Source organism: Sphaerodactylus townsendi, linkage group LG11 (genome assembly GCF_021028975.2).
Source record: "Sphaerodactylus townsendi isolate TG3544 linkage group LG11, MPM_Stown_v2.3, whole genome shotgun sequence".
NCBI classification, from domain to species: domain Eukaryota; kingdom Metazoa; phylum Chordata; class Lepidosauria; order Squamata; family Sphaerodactylidae; genus Sphaerodactylus; species Sphaerodactylus townsendi.
In genome coordinates this window covers 21,279,537-21,297,373 of record NC_059435.1, presented here as the reverse complement: position 1 = coordinate 21,297,373, position 17,837 = coordinate 21,279,537, and the positions used below count along the sequence as shown (strand labels likewise).

Below are 17,837 nucleotides of genomic sequence, written 5' to 3'. Positions count from 1 at the left end.
CCACAGGTTCCACGGGTAGAGTTTGAAGAGTTTGGATTTATATCCCCCCTTTCTCTCCTGCAGGAGACTCAAAGGGGCTGACAATCTCCTTGCCCTTCCCCCCTCACAACAAACACCCTGTGAGGTAGGTGGGGCTGAGAGAGCTCCGAGAAGCTGTGACTAGCCCAAGGTCACCCAGCTGGCGTGTGTGGGAGTGCACAGGCTAATCTGAGTCCCCCAGATAAGCCTCCACAGCTCAGGCGGCAGAGCTGGGAATCAAAACCAGTTCCTCTAGATTAAAGTACACCTGCTCTTAACCTCCTACACCACTGCTGCTTAACCTCCTACGCCGCTGGTAGAGTGCATTACAGTTGTCATGGCTGGGTGTAACACTAAAGTATGAGTGAGTGGGGCTACCCTCACTCCAAAAGCCCTTTGTTCCTCCCTGGGGGCCTCTCCCCAGGCCAGCTACCCCATCTTAACCACTGCACCATGCTGCCTCTCAGCAACATTTATATACAATATTGAGATTTAGCAGTGTACAAGGACAAATTATGCAGCAAAGCCCCATCTGCTCTGTATGCTGTGCTAAGACAAACTTATACACAGAGTAAGACAGACTTGCTAAGACAAACTTACGCACGCTTTATCTTTGCAAACTTTGTAAACTAATATGAGTCCTTTATTGTAAGGAACACCATTTCTAAACAGGACAGGATAGAGATAAGTTTCTAAACTAGTCTAACTACCTAGGATGGATAGAGATGCAGGATTCGAGTTCTACCCCCATGGTGCCAAGGTGGAGAATAAGGAAGTGCAGGGAAAAGAAAGAAAATCTAATTTGATTCCATTTGCACAAAATGTCTGCAGTGTTGTGTATTGACCAAAGTCCTCAATTAAGTCAGGCAATCAGCCCAATTGCTGATTCGGGCATAACAGATCAAGTCTGGGATCACTACCATGTGATGACATTGGTTGTGGGTTCTCAATCCTTGTATACCAGGTGCCCACTTAGGATCAGAATCTTCACAAGTGTGGAGAAAGGGCTTCACCTGCTCTATTTTCCTGAACTAAAACAGTTACTAGAGGAGAGGGTCAGGGCAAATCCACATGTAGCCTGGAGTAATTCCGTATAGGATTGCACTGTAAAGCAATGGTTATGGTGGCCCCTTACCTGCAAACTTGTCCAATGCAGATCTGAATCTGGGTCACAGTCTTATGCCCTTTAATAGTATCATATCTGTATATCCAATAGCAATGTGTGGCACCATCTGCAGCTATCTAAATCTGTGGATTGGGGTCATGCCGACACTAAACAGATTTTCCTGCAAATTGGGGGGACTTGCAGCTTCAGAAGGATCCAGTAATGATGGCAGTGGACGCCAGGAGCTGCTTCAGGCCTGGCCATGACAATAGTGGATATCAGAAGCTGCTCTGGGTACAGCTGCAGTGGCAAGTGCTGGTGACACCCAGCTGAGCTTTACACAAGGCAAGGCAGACGGTGGTTCCCGGCTGAGCCCCATGTGAAACGGGGAAGGGGATCCCATCTGACCAAACCTCACGCAAGGTGGAGTAAGACAGATGGGAATGAGTCCAATACCAGGTCTCAGCCTAAGACAGGGATCTTCAAACTATGGCCCTCCAGATGTTCATGGACTACAATTCCCATCAGCCCTGCCACTTGGCCATGCTGGCAGGGACTGATGGGAATTGTAGTCCATGCGCATCTGGAGGGCCATAGTTTGAAGACCCCTGGCCTAAGATATCAATTGACCCCACTCAATTTTAGATTCTCAGAGGACATGCCAAATATAGCCCTCACGATAACATTTCTGGCTACAGGTGTTTAATAACTGAGCCCTTTGTGACGGAAAGGCTACAGAGATAGAGCACTTAGAAAGCCCTAGCCTGGAAAAATGAAATGGTCAGATCTTGCAGGAACTGACACTTGCTGACAGTGACTGATCGTTATCCCTCCAAAGGCCAAAAAAGAAAAGACGATTAAGCAGACGTGAATGACAGGCACGATCACACAGCAAACACAAACATCCAAGAGCAAAGAAGAGAAGAAAGGGAAGCCGGCTATCAAATGTGTTGCTAGAAGGCCAGAATTGTTAACAAATGCAACCACGATGATTACTGGAGCACCCGGAGTGATTCTGCAAAACATGAAGAAATACCTCAGGAATCAGCTAGGCAGACAAAGCATTTTTGTCTGCTGCTGTCAGAAAACAGGAGCTCTGTCTTGGGCATGTTGAAAAACGTAGAGACAGTTGAAAAAGAGAGATTGGTGGCATGGTGGTGGAAGGTGCAGTTAAGTTCATGGCAACCCCATCGGGTTTTCAAGGTGAGAGACATTTAGAGGTGGTTTGCCAGAGCCTGTCTCTGCCTTGCAAAGCTGGACTTCTTGGAGGGTCTCCCATTCAAGTACTAAACAAGGTTGAACTTACTTGAGGATACTGCCCTGGCCTGGACCATCCAGGTCATGTCAAGGTATAGACTTGCTAAAATTTAAGAATTTTTAGACACAAAGTTATTTTTCTTTCCCCCCCCAGAGCAACTGTTTGGACAAATAGCAATGATTAAGGTCTGGGGTGTTGTGGGCTGTATGGCCATGTTCCAGTAGCATTTTCTCCTGACGTTTCACCTGCATCTGTGACTGGCATCTTCAGAGGATCTAAGGTCCTAAGGTCAATTCTGCACGGAGCAAATATAATTTATTTCCCTCAACCTGGGATTTTCGAAAATCGTTAAACAAGCAATCCTTTTGAAAAATCCTGGGTTATAGAGTGTAACCGATAAGATGTTTTATTTTAATTTTAATTATTTTAATTATTTTAATTATTTTAATTATTTTAATTATTTTAATGTTTTATTTTAATTAGATGCATGAACCTAGAATGGATTAGAATTCAATAGTGACAAAGCGGGAAGTCATTATTCAGAATTTGTTTTGGCTTTCTTTTACCTTTTTTCTTGCTGTTTTGATATTTCATGCTTATGTTTTGATTGGCTTGGTGAGGTGCAAAGGTGTTTATGTTTATTATTATTATTACTAGTTTTCGTGATTCTATATGTTGAGAAAATAAAAAATATTAACCTCCCCAAAAACCCCAGGTTACGGCTGCTCCCACACAAACGGCCAGACAGGTAGTGCTTTACTTCCCTCCCTTCCACCGTGCCATCCACAGTCAGGGAGAATCCACCTGCTAGTGCCCTGCCATTCCAGGGAAGCCTTTTTTCCTTTTATTTTGTGTGTTGCACCTATGCAGGTGCAGCCAATCTTATTGTGGGACCATTGACATGGCTGTGGGGGTTCATTGCCAAATGCCTGCATGTGAACAGCACGCCTGTGAACTGGAAAATGGGTTCCTTTATAATGACTGCAACCCGCTTAGGTGGAATCGACCTAAGGTGAGATATTGTTGTTCTGGTATCAAATGCCCTGATTGGTCAAATCCACCACACACCCCTCCAAAATAAATCTCATGAAAAGTGTGCACAGATCTCATCATCTGTAAAGCATGGATCAAGAAGATCATTCAGAAATCCTGTCCCCCTCCCCCGACCTAATACGATAAATACGATAAATAATACAATAAATGAAGTTCTCCTGCAGTATAAAAAAACTTTCAGGATTTTATTCTTTCTGAACATAAGATGAGTTCTTCTAAACAGAGGCCCTTTCTGCACACAGGCGGAAACGCACCTCCACCGGCATGAATAATGCCAGTGGAGGCTTGGGGACTGTTCGCACGCTAGCATGCGAGTGGCCCCGACTTTCCCCTCAGCCAGAGAGGCAGCTCCGTATGGAGCCACCTCCGGTCGCCTCCCTCCACTCACTGTCCCATCCAGCGTCGCTCTGGAGGGCTGCAGGGACCCACCCACCCCGCAGCATGGGCGGGGCTATGCAGCCCTTCAGAGAGACGCTGGACGGGACAGTGAGTGGAGGGGAGGGGGAAAGCAGTGTCTTCCCGCCGGTGCTGTACGCACCGCGCTGACGGGAAGACGGTGCTTTGGAAAAACCTTGGTTGTTTAGTAAGGGTAACAGGGGCGGCTTCACACAGCTCCTGGGCGAACAACAGCCCAGGGATGTTGTTTTTGCCGTCCCTGGGTCGCTGTATTACGCCCGTGCGGAAAGGGCCAGAGAGATGGTTTTAACTAAAAGAGATGAAATCATTCAAATTACCGTCTTCCTGGATACACAGAGGCCATTCCGTCATCGCAGTCCCTGCCTCGCCAATGATATCCTCTCAAGGTCTAAACAGTAAGAAAAGCACCGACAGAATAGGACGTTCATTGTTATTTTCCCCCTGCCTCTTTCAAACATCTAAAATAAGAATCTAACTCAAGGAGAAGAAATAAAGGCTGGTAAATCAAACATCTCCCTCTCAGCTGTCTTTAGAAAAATGACACATTGCTCATTTTTATGCAGAAATAAGACATGCTGGCAATTTTAATACTTTTTTTCAGATCGTTTTGCTTCATCTTTTATTAATATTTCAATAAACATGACACTCTTTGGCAGAGCAATTTCCTTCTCTGGGCAATGCAACTTCATGGCCAAATCTCCAGAAAAGATATAAAGGAATGATTATTTTTCCTGACCATAAAGGAAACGGTATTTCAAAAATAATAAACCGCCATCTTCTGGTTGTTCACAGAGGAAGAGATTTTGTAGATTCTGGAAGGGATTCTTGGGAGGATCTTTTTGTTGGACTAGGGAGGCCTGAATTCACACAGCCACGAATTCGCTGGGTGAACTTGGGAATGTCACCATCTCTGAGCCCAACCAACTCACAGAGTTATTGCGTGGATAATGTGGAGGACGGGATTGCTATACAAGTTGCCTTCAGAACCTTGGGAAAACTGTGGGATAAAAATATGAACAGTACCTACCGGGAAGATACTAAATTTATCTCCATCCAAATCTTCAAAAGGTAGCTTGTTTTTCAAAATTCTGGGAGGAAAAGAACAGAATGCAACATAACTTTTAAACTTATTTTTTAAAAAGTGTTATTAAGGTGAAAATAGGATCGTCATTTCCCTAGCTCTATACCTAAGTATATATGTGTTGGCAAGTGTCATGGTTTGGTCACTGAGCATATTTTTTTGGCATACAGAAGGTCCCAGAATCTCCATTTAAAAGAGGTGGGAAATGGTGTGAAAGAGTAATGGATTTATCTGTAATGCCAAATGTTCAGGGCTGTGAAAATCAATACTTTCCATCAGCCTTGCTTTCCTTTTCCTTACAAAGTATCCGTTCATTTTCTTTACTGTACACCATAATCGTTGCATTCATCCTTTAAAAGAAGGTATAAACCCTTCTGTCAGTGCTATTGTTAGCATTTGTGACAGAGCTAATGTTATGTATGAAATTACTTACTAAATGACATTACACAAATCCCAAAGGAATATCACAACAAGGTTGTCAAGAAACAACGGCACAGATGGTAGAATATAAACGGCCATTAGAGCATTTCCAGCATCTTAGGCTCATAGGAGATGGTGGATTTGTGTTCCTGAAGTTGGCACTAACCCATTTTCATTTTTATGTATTTTAAAGGCCCTTCCAGACTGAGGGTATCTTTCCATTGCAAGAAGTACTTGGCAATTAATATCCTCATTTCCTGGTATTGGAAGTGGGGGAAAGGGATGTGTTTGATATAGGGAGAAAGACATACGATTGAAGGATTGCTGCCATTTTAAAAGGAGACTGCTGGGTAGCTGGGATGCTGAAATATATACATACCCAATCTCCAAGTAAAAGAGCCAAGCAAAGAAATGTCATAGCTAGGTAGGTTAGGGACTCATGACAGACACCACTAATTCATAGCCCAGATGTTTTATGCAGACACTGTTCACCACAACAAAACAAGGAGACATGACGACAAGAGTCACAAGCAGTCTCAGGGAAAGGCACAGTTGCTGGGAATCTGTGACTTGCCAGCTACAGCAGTTCTTGCAAAGACATTGTTGGTGGAAGAATGTCCATCATCCACACACAGCCCTCCATGTGTCGGGGGCAAAAGTTTGCATATTTCCTCCTCCTATCATTCATTTAAGTCCACTCTTGCTATATGTTTACATATCAGGACATCAAGTCTGGGGACACAGATGGGGAGAAAGCACAATCCACCAAAGACTGACCCCAGTGCACTTAAATTTGATTGTGACAAAGTTCCACTGGAAGTTAAATCATCACGGCTTCCTTGTGCCTTGAAAGGGGTGTGGAAGACGGTGGGAACAGCATCCAAATGCCCCATACCTTTCCCTCTTGCCTCCTCACCATCCCCTGTGCCTACTTTAAATCAGACTGTCCTAATTGCTCCAGACTAAAAGAATTTACTGTGACTGAGACATTATAGGATTTCGCCATAGCAGAATTGGGCATGATTGGCCCGTTGCATTATACTCTTTAAGAGCTTGTGACTTTGGGTGGAAGACCAGAGTATCAATTCTAACCATTGGTCTCAGTCATAAAAATGTTATAATCGTATCTTGTAGTCTGATATCTGGTATTATTTATTGTATTACTTTTGACTGCTGAGGAAGGCCAGCAGGCTGAATCATGGCTGATTTTAAGGGGCAAAAAAGTGTTGCGTAGGACCCCATTTGTGTATTGTCATTGTGATATTTACATAAGGCAGGCTATTATGGGTCTTCTATAGTATGCTGATGGTTTTAATTTGCAATAAATACACATGCGTTTTTGGTCTTTGGGCCGTTTTATATTTGGTGGTCCCTTTTAATTTACGTCTTGACCTTTTAGGTACTTAAGAAGAAGAAGAAGAAGAAGAAGAAGAAGAAGAAGAAGAAGAAGAAGAAGAAGAAGAAGAAGAAGAAGAAGAAGAAGAAGAAGAAGAAGAAGAAGAAGAAGAAGAAGAAGAAGAAGGTAAAGAGAAGAAGAAGAAGAAGAGAAAGAAGAGTTTGGATTTATATCCCCCCTTTCTCTCCACGCAGGAGACTCAAAGGGGCTTACAATCTCCTTGCCCTTCCCCCTCACAACAAACACCCTGTGAGGTGGGTGCGGGCTGGAAGAGGAAAGCTCCGAGAAGCCGTGTGAGCTAGCAACCAAGGTCACCTTGCAGCTGGCGTGTGTGGGAGCACATTGGTACTAATCTGAATTCCCCAGATAAACCTCCCACAACTCAAGCCCGTGACAGAGCCTGGGAATCAAACTCCGGTTCCTCCAGATTAGATACCACGCAGGCTCTGCTAACTCTTCCTTAATACTTCGCCATAGGTTTACATCAGCACAGAATCCCCAGTGTGATGAAAATTGAACAGAGACCCCCAGGGCCTAACCAACCCCCTTTCCCAGCAGATCTGTGATAGAAAGCTACAGAATGGCTCACCTTGGATAAGAAAAAAGCCATTGAAAGGGTTAACAGGGGGAGGGTTTGGGGATATGGGGTGTCCCACAGCAACCCCACTGACCCTCCTTTGCCAGGGATCAAAGGAGGTTTTCCTTTGTTTCTTTTCAGAAGGGAAATGCTCACAGTGAACATAACGTTATGCGGAAGCTCCCTTTAAATGTGGGGAGCGTGCTGCTCTCCCATATGGGAGTAGCCGAAAATTAATTCATGAACTCTCAGTTGCTTTCCACAGGACTATGCCACAATTAAGCTTTGCTGGATTAGAGCAAAATGTGTTGAGGTCCTCAGTCTTGATAATCAATAGGCAGACTTCTGAAGAATCCTGGTCAAGGCCAAGTTGTTTGTCCCCCTAATTGGACCGAGAAGCATTTGCTGAAATCTCTCCTGTTGGCTCAAGGGAGCTTAAAAGTGCCTAGCATTGTTTAGAGCATGCATATACCCTTTAAAATTAACCAATTAACTTGTGTAGAAGGGACGCACACAACTAATGAGTTTATAAACGCTGTGAGCGGAGCAATTAAATAACCTTGAATAAAGACCAGGGAGTAGAACAGAACCACAAAAGGAGGCAGCTCCTTTAGTTTAATGACCCTTCATAAATTAATGATACAGAAGAAGACAGCTAGAAGACAGCTGGGAAGATTATTTGAACTAACACAATATCATGTGCGTGTGCATGCGTGTGTGTGCATGCGTGTGTGTGTGCATGTGTACTAGGATCTGGAAGACCTAGGGCACTTTTGCACCTGCAGAATAATGCACTTTCAATGCCCTTTCACAGTTGTTTGCAGGTGGATTTTGCTATTTCGCACAGTAAAATCCAGCTGCAAAGTGCATTGAAAGTGGATTGAAAGTGCATTATTCTGCAGGTGTGAAAGTGCCCCTAGATTCACATCCCAGTGGAAGCTTGCTGGGTGACTTTAAGACAGTCAACATTTTCAGCATAGCCTACCTCACAGGGTTGTTGTGAGGATGAAATGGAAAACAGGAAAAGCACGTAAGTCACTTTGGGAGTGGATGGATAGATTCTTGTTCATGCTTCATTAAGATAAGGTTGCCTTCATTGTGAACCATAATGGAAGAATTAGTGAGGTTTTTAACTCTCCACTGAGCCACTCATACTTGGCTTAGACCACAGGTACTTTATAGAAACAGCTGCCCAGCACCGCTTTAAGGTAAACACTGAAAGGTAGGCAGTCCTGCCACCATGCGTGAGTAAATGTTTGAGTATATTTAAGAGTAACACTCTAGGCCAGTGATTCCCAACCAGGGTTCCATGGTACACTGGGGTGCCGTGAACATGTCCCAGGGGTACCGCGGCAATGCTACCAGCCCCCCTAACTTTTGCGGTGTCTTCAGCCAGTGCCAACAAGGACTTGGAGCTGCCAGGGGGCAGGGCCTGTCGCAAGGTCAGCAGCAACTTCCCGCCTTACAGTGCTTCCCTTCACCCTGGGAGGAGAAGGTGGTGGGGGTGGCAAGCAGGGGCACTGGGAGGGGAAGGGGGGGGATGGCAGGGGTACCGTGAGATATGAAGAGTGAGGTCAAGGGTACCGTGACGTCGAAAATGTTGGGAAATACTGCTCTAGGCTGCCAGGCTGTGCAGTAATAAGTGACTCAGTGTCTACACTCAGGGATGATTCACGCGCTACAATGTCTCTATAGCCCTTCTGGGCTTTGGACAGACATGTTTTTAGCATCCCCTGATATGGACTTTATTCCCAGGCACACAGGACTTGATTTGTATCAGGACCATGCAGAACTTCGAAAGTCAGCTTCCACCTTCCCCCTGTCTTGCATCTGTGACCTGATACAGCCCTGGAGAGCCACTATTTGCTATTTGGGGGAAATGACATGCACTGATGGCTAAATGCGAGTTTTACCTAATGGGACAAATAGGGGCCTTGGGGCCATTTCAGGTCAGGAAAACAACACAGGGGAGAAGGATAAAGCATTCTTGTTCCATGCTTGCTGTGGTCCCAATCCAAATTGTGGCCTTGTGCACCTGAGAACTGAGTTCCCAACATGGAACTCTAGGCATGTGTCTAATCCAGGGGTCTTCAAACTATAGCCCTCCAGATGTTCATGGACTACAATTCCCATCAGCCCCTGCCAGCATAGCCAAGTGGTTTGAAGACCCCTGGTCTAATCCAAAGTCCACGTGGCATCCAAGTATCCATCACATGGTCTTCCTCAACCTGAAATGGCACTCTAAGGCCATTTATGCACTTGTGGTCTCCTTTGCATTGAGCATGCATTCCCTTCAGGTCGGATTCTCTGTAACACACATGTTTTCCCCACTCTTGTACTCACTGTGCCTCAGATCGGAGAACCTCTGTGGTTTCCGAAACCTCTGAAAACACAACTTTTCCTCTCACTTCACGGGGAAAGTGAAAGGAGACGCATGTGTCTGACTTGCATTGGGTTTTCTTGCTCCTCCCTGACTTTTCCTGCCAACTCGACAGCAGTTCCTCCCACTCTTTGGGGGCAGCAATTCAGAGAAATTGGAAGAACTTTCTTTTTAATAAAACATTAACACTGCCGATCTATTGCTGGAGTAATAGACGGGCGGAATCTACATAACATTCACACAGCCTAGCAAAATAATGCTAGACCCAAGCGTATGCACATGTGCGCGTATGCACACACACAAAAGGCAGCAGAGAGCAAGCTCCCCAGCTGGATGTTTCACAGATAGAATGGGTGAGTAAAATGGCAGCTCAGCTCAGCTCAGCTAGGGACCCTTTGCAGCAGAAAAATCCCATGTAAACAAAACAAACAATTTTTATTTTTTTTTGCAAAATTGGTGGCCATGTAATAAATACTACATGCATAAAAGGCCTAAGTCCAAAACAACACCAGCAAATGCAGCAAACAGAGAGCATCAGCAGAGCTTTCAGAGGCCAACAAGATCTTCTCCTGGCCACAGAAGCTGCTGCCACAGCTGCAAGGGCAAGGGAGCAACAGAGCTTTGGATTAAATATCAGTCTCAGAAACGTTCCATGGGAGCAGAAGGGGGACAGGGGAAACCGGAGGGATTTTAAGCAAAGGAAAGGTGGGTTCTTTCTTCAGCGGCACAGTGAGGGGAGGCAAAGGAGATAAATTGCCCCACAAGATGCTGAAACTTGTGCCATCTTTGAGGTTCAGGGCAGAGTCAGAGGAATTCTATTTGCCCCTCTAGTGAATTGTCACTCATAGTTACCAAGGAATTTATCATCAGTAAACACTATGCACCACATTTAGTATACAGATATTTCATGAGCGCATGAACGCATGAAACAGCTTTACACTAAGTCAGACCATTGACTATCAAGGTCTCTATTGTCTCCTTTGACCAACAGTGGCTCTTTAAGGCAGGGGCTTACATATCATCTACTACCTGCTCCTTTAAGAGGAAAGACCATGGATTGAGGATGGGATCTTCTGCATGTAAAACCATACCACTGGGCCATGGGGGTGGTTCCATGCTACCATGCCACTGAGCCTTTGTTCAGGTTAGGTGGCTCCTCTTCCTCCAGAAAAGCAACAAGTTGGAGGAAGGTTTCTTGGAAGATGGTTGGATCCATGTCATTAAAGTTCTGAGACTACTTTGCAAGAGAAAGACTCCATGTTTTGCTCTGGCTAACTTCTGCATGGCCCTTGCTCTGACCCCACCACATTCCAAAAACTTGTTGTTTGAAGTTTGAAAAATAAAACTCCAGCATGGTTAAATACCTACCTCTGCACTATCTCGCACAGATTTTCCAGCTGAGGAAGTGAACATATGTGTGACGACCCACCAACATTTTTCTAGGAGCAGGAAACAAATTATCAGCTCATCTGGGTTCTATAACTGCTTCTCAAAAACGGTAGTTAAAATCACTTTGACAAATAGGTGGTATTTAATAACAACTGAGCTTTGAACATCACAAAGATGAATGTGTTCACAGTTTTCAAAGCACCACTGAATTGTCTTTAAAAGATTAGGGAAGAGGAGACAGATATGGCATAGGGAGAAAACTGAACTTTGTTATTGAAAAGAACTGTTTAGCAAACAGGATGCATTTATCCGTGTATGAAAAGAACACATTCATCCTAATAGTGGAGATTCCTCACTTGGATACAGAACAATATGAATTTTTTCTCTCTCAGAATATATGGTTGATTCCGCATGGGCCAAAAACAGTGGTGTGAAAACGGTGTGAAAACGGTGTAAAAGGGTTTAAAACAGTGTAAAAGGGTTTATATTGTTTTCACACTGTTTTCACACCGCTGTTTTTGGCCCATGTGGAATCAGCCTTAGGGTTTTTTTTGTTTTTAAGTTTATATCATGAATCTTTATCAATGCCATTCATCTGGTGCTCTTTGCCCCAAATTAATCCATGGTATGCCTATACCAATAATTGATCTTCTGTCAATTATTTTGCTATTATATTGGCCTCAAGTAAGCTCCAGGCTACAACTGTGGAATTTCTCCTCTTAAAAATTATCTTCTGTAGCAGTATCTCAACACTACAAGTGGGAGAGCACTTGTGAGCATAAGGAAGCACTGTAGATTATTCACCTTATATTGGAGGTCTCTATAAAAAAAAAATGACGCATGTAAATTTGCCCTGCATGACAGAAAGATCTACACAACTACTTGCTCAACAGTTCTCTAGCAGAATACCATGAGGTATGCACGAAAAACGGAAAATGTTGCAATGTACTGTATGCATTCTCTTCCCACTGCTACAGAAGCTCAATTGCCATAAATGCTAAAAATATTAGGTAATACACAATGCACCAGCTATCTTCAGTTGTCTTTTCTATGATTCACTGTAGAACTTTTAGTTGCACAGTGACTAACAGCCCAATCCAAAGGGGGGGGGATCCACCAGTGGGAGCAGCGTGGGGCCACCTCAGTGGATTTGCCCTCCCTGGGGCACGTGGAATGACTTTGGCAGAGAACTCGTGACTAAGGGGTAAGATCTGTGGCCTTCCTATCTGCAAAACTATCTCTCCCAACATGCTCCCCAAAGAGCCTTCCATGTGGTGAGGAACAGCTTACTGGTGGTCCCAGGCCCTTTCCCCACTTACCTTTGTCCGAGGGTTGCTGCGCGCAATTCCCAGTGCGCGGCATCCCTGGCGCGCGCCCGGGCATCCCCACGACCCCACGCTCTGTGCGGGGTCATCAAAAGGCGCCCTTTGCAAGAGCGCCAGGGATGCCTTGCATTGAGGGGGCGCCACAGCGGCAGCGTCGGGGCGGCTGCGCTGTCGCCGCTCCTCTCGTGGGGAGTGCCGGGGGACCCTGCGCTACTCTCCTCAAGTAGCGCGGGGCTTAAGGTAAGTGGGGAAAGGCCCCCTGGCCCAAAGTTGTCCTCAATCAGGGCCAGAGCTTTTTTAACTCTGGCCCCAATCTGGTGGAAGTGAGATCCTGGCCCTGCAGGACTTATTACAGTTTCTCAGGGCCCATAAGACAGAGTTGCTCCACCAGGTTTATGGTTGAGGACTGCAACGGTTTCCACCTAGCTGGCCTCTCTTTCCTTTTTCCCTTTCCCTTTCTCCCTTCCCTTCCCCGTCTCCTTTCTCCTCCCCCCTTTTCTTTAATATTCCTCTCTCCCTCCTCTCCCTTTTTTGAATAGTATATGGTTGCCTTGATTTATATGGGGTTCTTTGAGAATGTTCCATCCCCCTCGGCTTGAGCTGAATGGCATCAAGATGTTGACAGAATTTATTTCTGCGGGTTTTAATGTTTTACTATATGCATTGCTGTAAGCTACCCTGTGCCCATATGGGGAACGGTCGCTGAGATGCCGAACGAACAAACACATAAATGTGAAATAGTTTCACTCTGAAATTGGTAAAAATTTCACATTTTCATCCTGGCAAGTGTCTAGCAAAACAGGCAAGGCTAGATAGAATTAGGAGGTTGAGCTCGTGTAGGAGGTTAAGAGCTTGTGTATCTAATCTGGAGGAACCGGGTTTGATTCCCCGCTCTGCCACCTGAGCTGTGGAGGCTTATTTGGGGAATTCAGATTAGCCTATACACTCCCACACACGCCAGCTGGGTGACCTTGGGCTAGTCACAGCTTCTCGGAGCTCTCTCAGCCCCACCTACCTCACAGGGTGTTTGTTGTGAGGGGGGAAGGGCAAGGAGATTGTAAGCCCCTTTGAGTCTCCTGCAGGAGAGAAAGGGGGGATATAAATCCAAACTCCCCCCTCTCCTCCTCCTCCTCCTCCTCCTCCTCCTCTTCCTCTTCTTCTTCTTCTTCTTCTTCCTCTTCTTCCTCTTCTTCTTCTTCTTCTTCTTCTTCTTCTTCTTCTTCTTCTTCTTCTTCTTCTTCTTCTTTCTGAGTCTACTGAAACCAGTGGATGTAGAAAGGTATGACTGTATAAGATATTTTATCTTAGGACTAGCTCTTCTCAAGAAACACAGTTCTTCTCTTTGTGTGGCCAGCATGTGTGGATACAGCACACTCTATCTATCATATTCTTCCTCCCTGGAGATTAGGCAAGTATTACGACTTGCTCAAGCCAACCTAACAAGAAGCTGATTCAGGCAACAAGAATGGGTTAAATGAACCTGTGTTGCCTGTTTTGCCATTCCCATGGTAGGTGTAGGGGCCAAACAGGATCACTGGGAGCCTGTGGGATGGTTCACACAGGAAACGCTTTTGTTTCCCTGAGAAAAGCGTATCTGAGAATCCCCTCACGTGAGAATCCTCCCCAAACAAATATGTCATCCCCAAATGGTGGCCGTCTAGAGAATCCACTCTAATGGCAGCTGCCTACAGAATCCACCATGATGGATGGGGGAGGGGAAACAGAATGCTTCCTGCTTGCCGTAGTTCGCACAGGTAAGCAGGAAGTGTGTGAAACATAGGTTAAATGAACCTGGTTTCATTTAACCCGGGTGCAGCAAAATAAAATGGGTTAGAAGCGTTTGGGTGGCGAGTTCTGTGGGAACTTCTCCCCCATAATGCTTTTCCTACACCCCTTAACCCATTCTATTTTGCCAGTGTGGGATCACTTTCAGTCTACTTCTCTGGTCAAAGTTCATATCAGACCATATGAAGGAGGCTGGCAGTACAATTGCACATTAAGTGTGAAACATCATTGCAAAGCAGATCTAAAAGAAAGACAAACTGTGTAGAAAATGCTGACCCAACAGGTTTTGTCTGGATTCTCTGTATATCTGAGTTTACAAATGAACCCAAATGATGCATCCTATGATATTTAACAGAGAAGAGGAAGGTCACGTTTCTTATGTTGCTTTTACAGCTTAGATGAAAATGCTTATTTACAGCGGGTTGTTTATCGCTGGCATTATTGTTTGACATTAACCGAGGCCTAATTAGAAGTTTTCACTTCTGAGACCTGCTCTGTACCAAGGAAGAAGCAATAATATAATTTTGCCAAAAAAATTAAATAGTTTTGTAATTAAATGCCTGGAGAAAATGGGAAACAATTGATATAGCTCAGCTGAAACATAAAAGTAGAAGTGTTATATAGCCGGTAGGCAAATGAATTTTCTTTAGCCTTTCCTGCTAGTTGAAAATGCCATCAACACATTTGGACTTCAAACAGCCTCTTCCGATACAACATTGTGTGCTCACACCTTCAGTTTTTTTAAGGAGGTTGTGAAAGCCTACAGAGGGAAACATTTGTGACCTAAATAGTCATTCCACAATTAAATCCGTGAATCTGACTGAACCTGACTGCATTTATGTGCAGGGAAAATTAAAGTTCTTATGTAGCATCCGTGCAAGTTGCTTACTAAACTGCTTCTTACAAACTTGCTTTTCAGAAAAACTATGGGCTGAAATTCAGATATCAGAGAAGAATGTGCAAAGACTATTCCCCTAGCCAAGAAGACTGAAATGCCTTGATGGATGACTGATGAAATTCTTTAAATTGCGACAGACAAATCAGAAGCAAAAATAAAGTCCAAATGCAGAGTGGTCCATCAAAAAAACCCCAATAAGTGGGTGCTAGATCAAAGCAAGCCTGGACTCTCCTGAAGGTATGGTACACTGAAGGTATGGTACTTTGGTCATATTATGAGAAGACAAGAGTCATCAGAAAAGAAAATAATGCTAGGAAATGTTGAAATTAGCAGGGAAAGAGGATGACTCAATATGAGATGAATTCACTAGATAAAGGAAGCCGCAGCCCATAGTTTGCGGGACCTGAGCAAAGATGTTAACAATTGCATGTTTCTGAGAACATTAATTCATAGGGTCGCCGTAAGTTGGAAACAACTTTACGGCAGCGAAAACAGAGAGAATGGAAAATTGCTATTTCGGAATTGAGCCAACATGAAGTTCTAGATATAATGCAACTTTTGGGGCTTTAATAATGAAAAGGGAGGAGCAGGAATATTCATGTAAGATTCTGGATATCTACTACCCCAGGAAGATTCTTTTTTTGCTGGTAAAGCTAGAGCAAGCAAGGAGGAGAAGGGAAAGAGCAAGTGGAAGGCAATGGATCTAGTCTGAAAGTGATTCTGGTAAAATTAGAGGGTTTTAAAGTAGGTCTCTGGATTTCCTCTGTCCTTGCCACATCGTAGCTTTCATAAAACTTACTGTTCATGCCAGAATATTTCTGGCTGTTTGATTAGGGGTGGCAGAAGCAGCTGACGGAATGGGGCAGTTCCTGGGACCGAGTGTTACCAAGCAACCCACTCCCACTATCAGCAACAGTGGATGCACATGGAGGCAAAAGGTAGGTTCCCCCCTCCCCCAACAAGCCTGCTTAGCCTCAGGTACAAGGAGCACCTTCTGCCCCTATATCATTTTTATGTCCTGAAACAACTCAGAAAGCCCTGTTTTCTCATTGGGAAAAACTTTGTTTCTCCCTTTGAAGTAAACAGCATTCTTGGGTCATTTAAGAGAAGGAAAACTGTGCAAGCAGGTGGCAAAAGCGCCTTCTGATCATGTGCCATGATCCTGATCCAAATCAGGTCCCATGTGCAGGGAATTCACAAGTGAACATGGATAACAAAGATGTATGTAGGACCCCGGAAAACATAATTTGAGGTTAGGCCCTAAGACTGCTACAGGATGTGCTGGTTGCTTAAAGTTGCTTCAAGCCATTCCTTCTTCCATCAGTCTTCATCTGTGGACTCAGAAACATGACATTATTGCTTACCAAGATCCTAGTTGTAGCCATTTCCTCTGCTTCCTTTATAGCCACCTCGAATCCAACCTAGAACAGTAGAAGAAAACATTTCGTAATTATTATATCCTCCCCAAAACACCAGAATCCAAATTTCTAAACGCAGCCACAGCAGGGAAATAAAGAATGCATATTTAAAGCACCCCATAAATTGCCGCCTTCTGAAGTCACCATTATCTGATCACTTTTCATGACGATAAATGTTCACTTACTTACCTGCAAGGCCTCATTTATTTTCTTCCAATGAACAGAAACACATTTTAAAGGCTTAAGATTTCTGGCCCAGGCACATTTTGTTATTTACAAGAAGTTGATTTTGATAAGCCTTCTTCATAAGCTAGAATTTGGGGTACATTTTCTATGAGATTGTACAAGCACACTTAGTAGAAGGGGATCACACACACACACACATACGTACGTATGTATATATGCATGTGTGTATGTGTATGTATGTATATATGCATGTATGTATGTGTATATATATATGTACGTATGTATGTATATATGTATATGTGTGTGTACATATATATGTATGTGTGTATACATATATATGTACGTATGTATGTACATATGTATATATGTGTGTGTACATATATATGTATGTGTGTATACATATATATGTATGTATATGTGTATACATGTATATATGTATGTATGTATGTATGTATGTATGTATGTGTGTGTGTGTGTGTGTGTGTGTGTATGTATGTATGTATGTGTACATACATATATACATACTATATAAGGGGATCCTATATACTATAATGCCACATCAGGCCGAGGATTGTTAAGTAAACTGGCAGTATCTTTTGTTACAAGAATGACCATGATCTGAAAAATTACTTTATGTCTGCCCAGTGCTGTTGACATATATTATGAGGTTCTCATCAACCAGCAACATATCTAGGTTCTTGTCAGTATTCAACATACCATAAACTGCTTTCTGAAGTAATCTCAGTTTTTGAAGAGGTTTAATATGGGGTGTGGAAAAGCTTCAGAGACTCACAGCACCATCCAAAGAGGCTTCCCAGCAGCATAGGGAGGCTTAAAGTGCCGAAAAGTCCCCTTCCTGCCAGGAAGCCCCTATCAGGATGACTAGACTTATGTCACCTTTTAGGTGGTGTAAGTCAGTAGTCCTGGCCATTGGCGCAGCTAAAGCTGATTCCTTCCCCTGCCATGCCACTGGACCACTCCCGCTGCATTGGTGGGGATGAAAGTCATGGAAGAGAGTTATGAGTTCCAAATACAGACAGAGGTGGCATATCACCTCCATGGGATGTCTTTCCTCAAATGTGACACTGCACTAAAAACTGATCTTGCTCACGCATCCTGTCCGCTTTGGTC

The 17,837-nt window shown here is 44.1% G+C and overlaps 1 protein-coding gene across 1 annotated transcript in view; it reads right to left on the bottom strand.

Annotated features, from left to right (window-relative positions):
- The window catches only part of AOAH (acyloxyacyl hydrolase), a 99,530-nt gene that overhangs the window by 46,373 nt on the left and 35,320 nt on the right, over nucleotides 1-17,837 (bottom strand). Inside the window, exons 6-9 of the mRNA XM_048511230.1 lie at nucleotides 16,467-16,523; nucleotides 11,074-11,144; nucleotides 4,879-4,939; nucleotides 4,169-4,239 (exon numbers count right to left, since the gene is read on the bottom strand). Of these exons, the coding sequence (XP_048367187.1) occupies nucleotides 4,169-4,239; nucleotides 4,879-4,939; nucleotides 11,074-11,144; nucleotides 16,467-16,523 (260 nt within the window). The remainder of the gene's footprint in view (nucleotides 1-4,168; nucleotides 4,240-4,878; nucleotides 4,940-11,073; nucleotides 11,145-16,466; nucleotides 16,524-17,837) is intronic.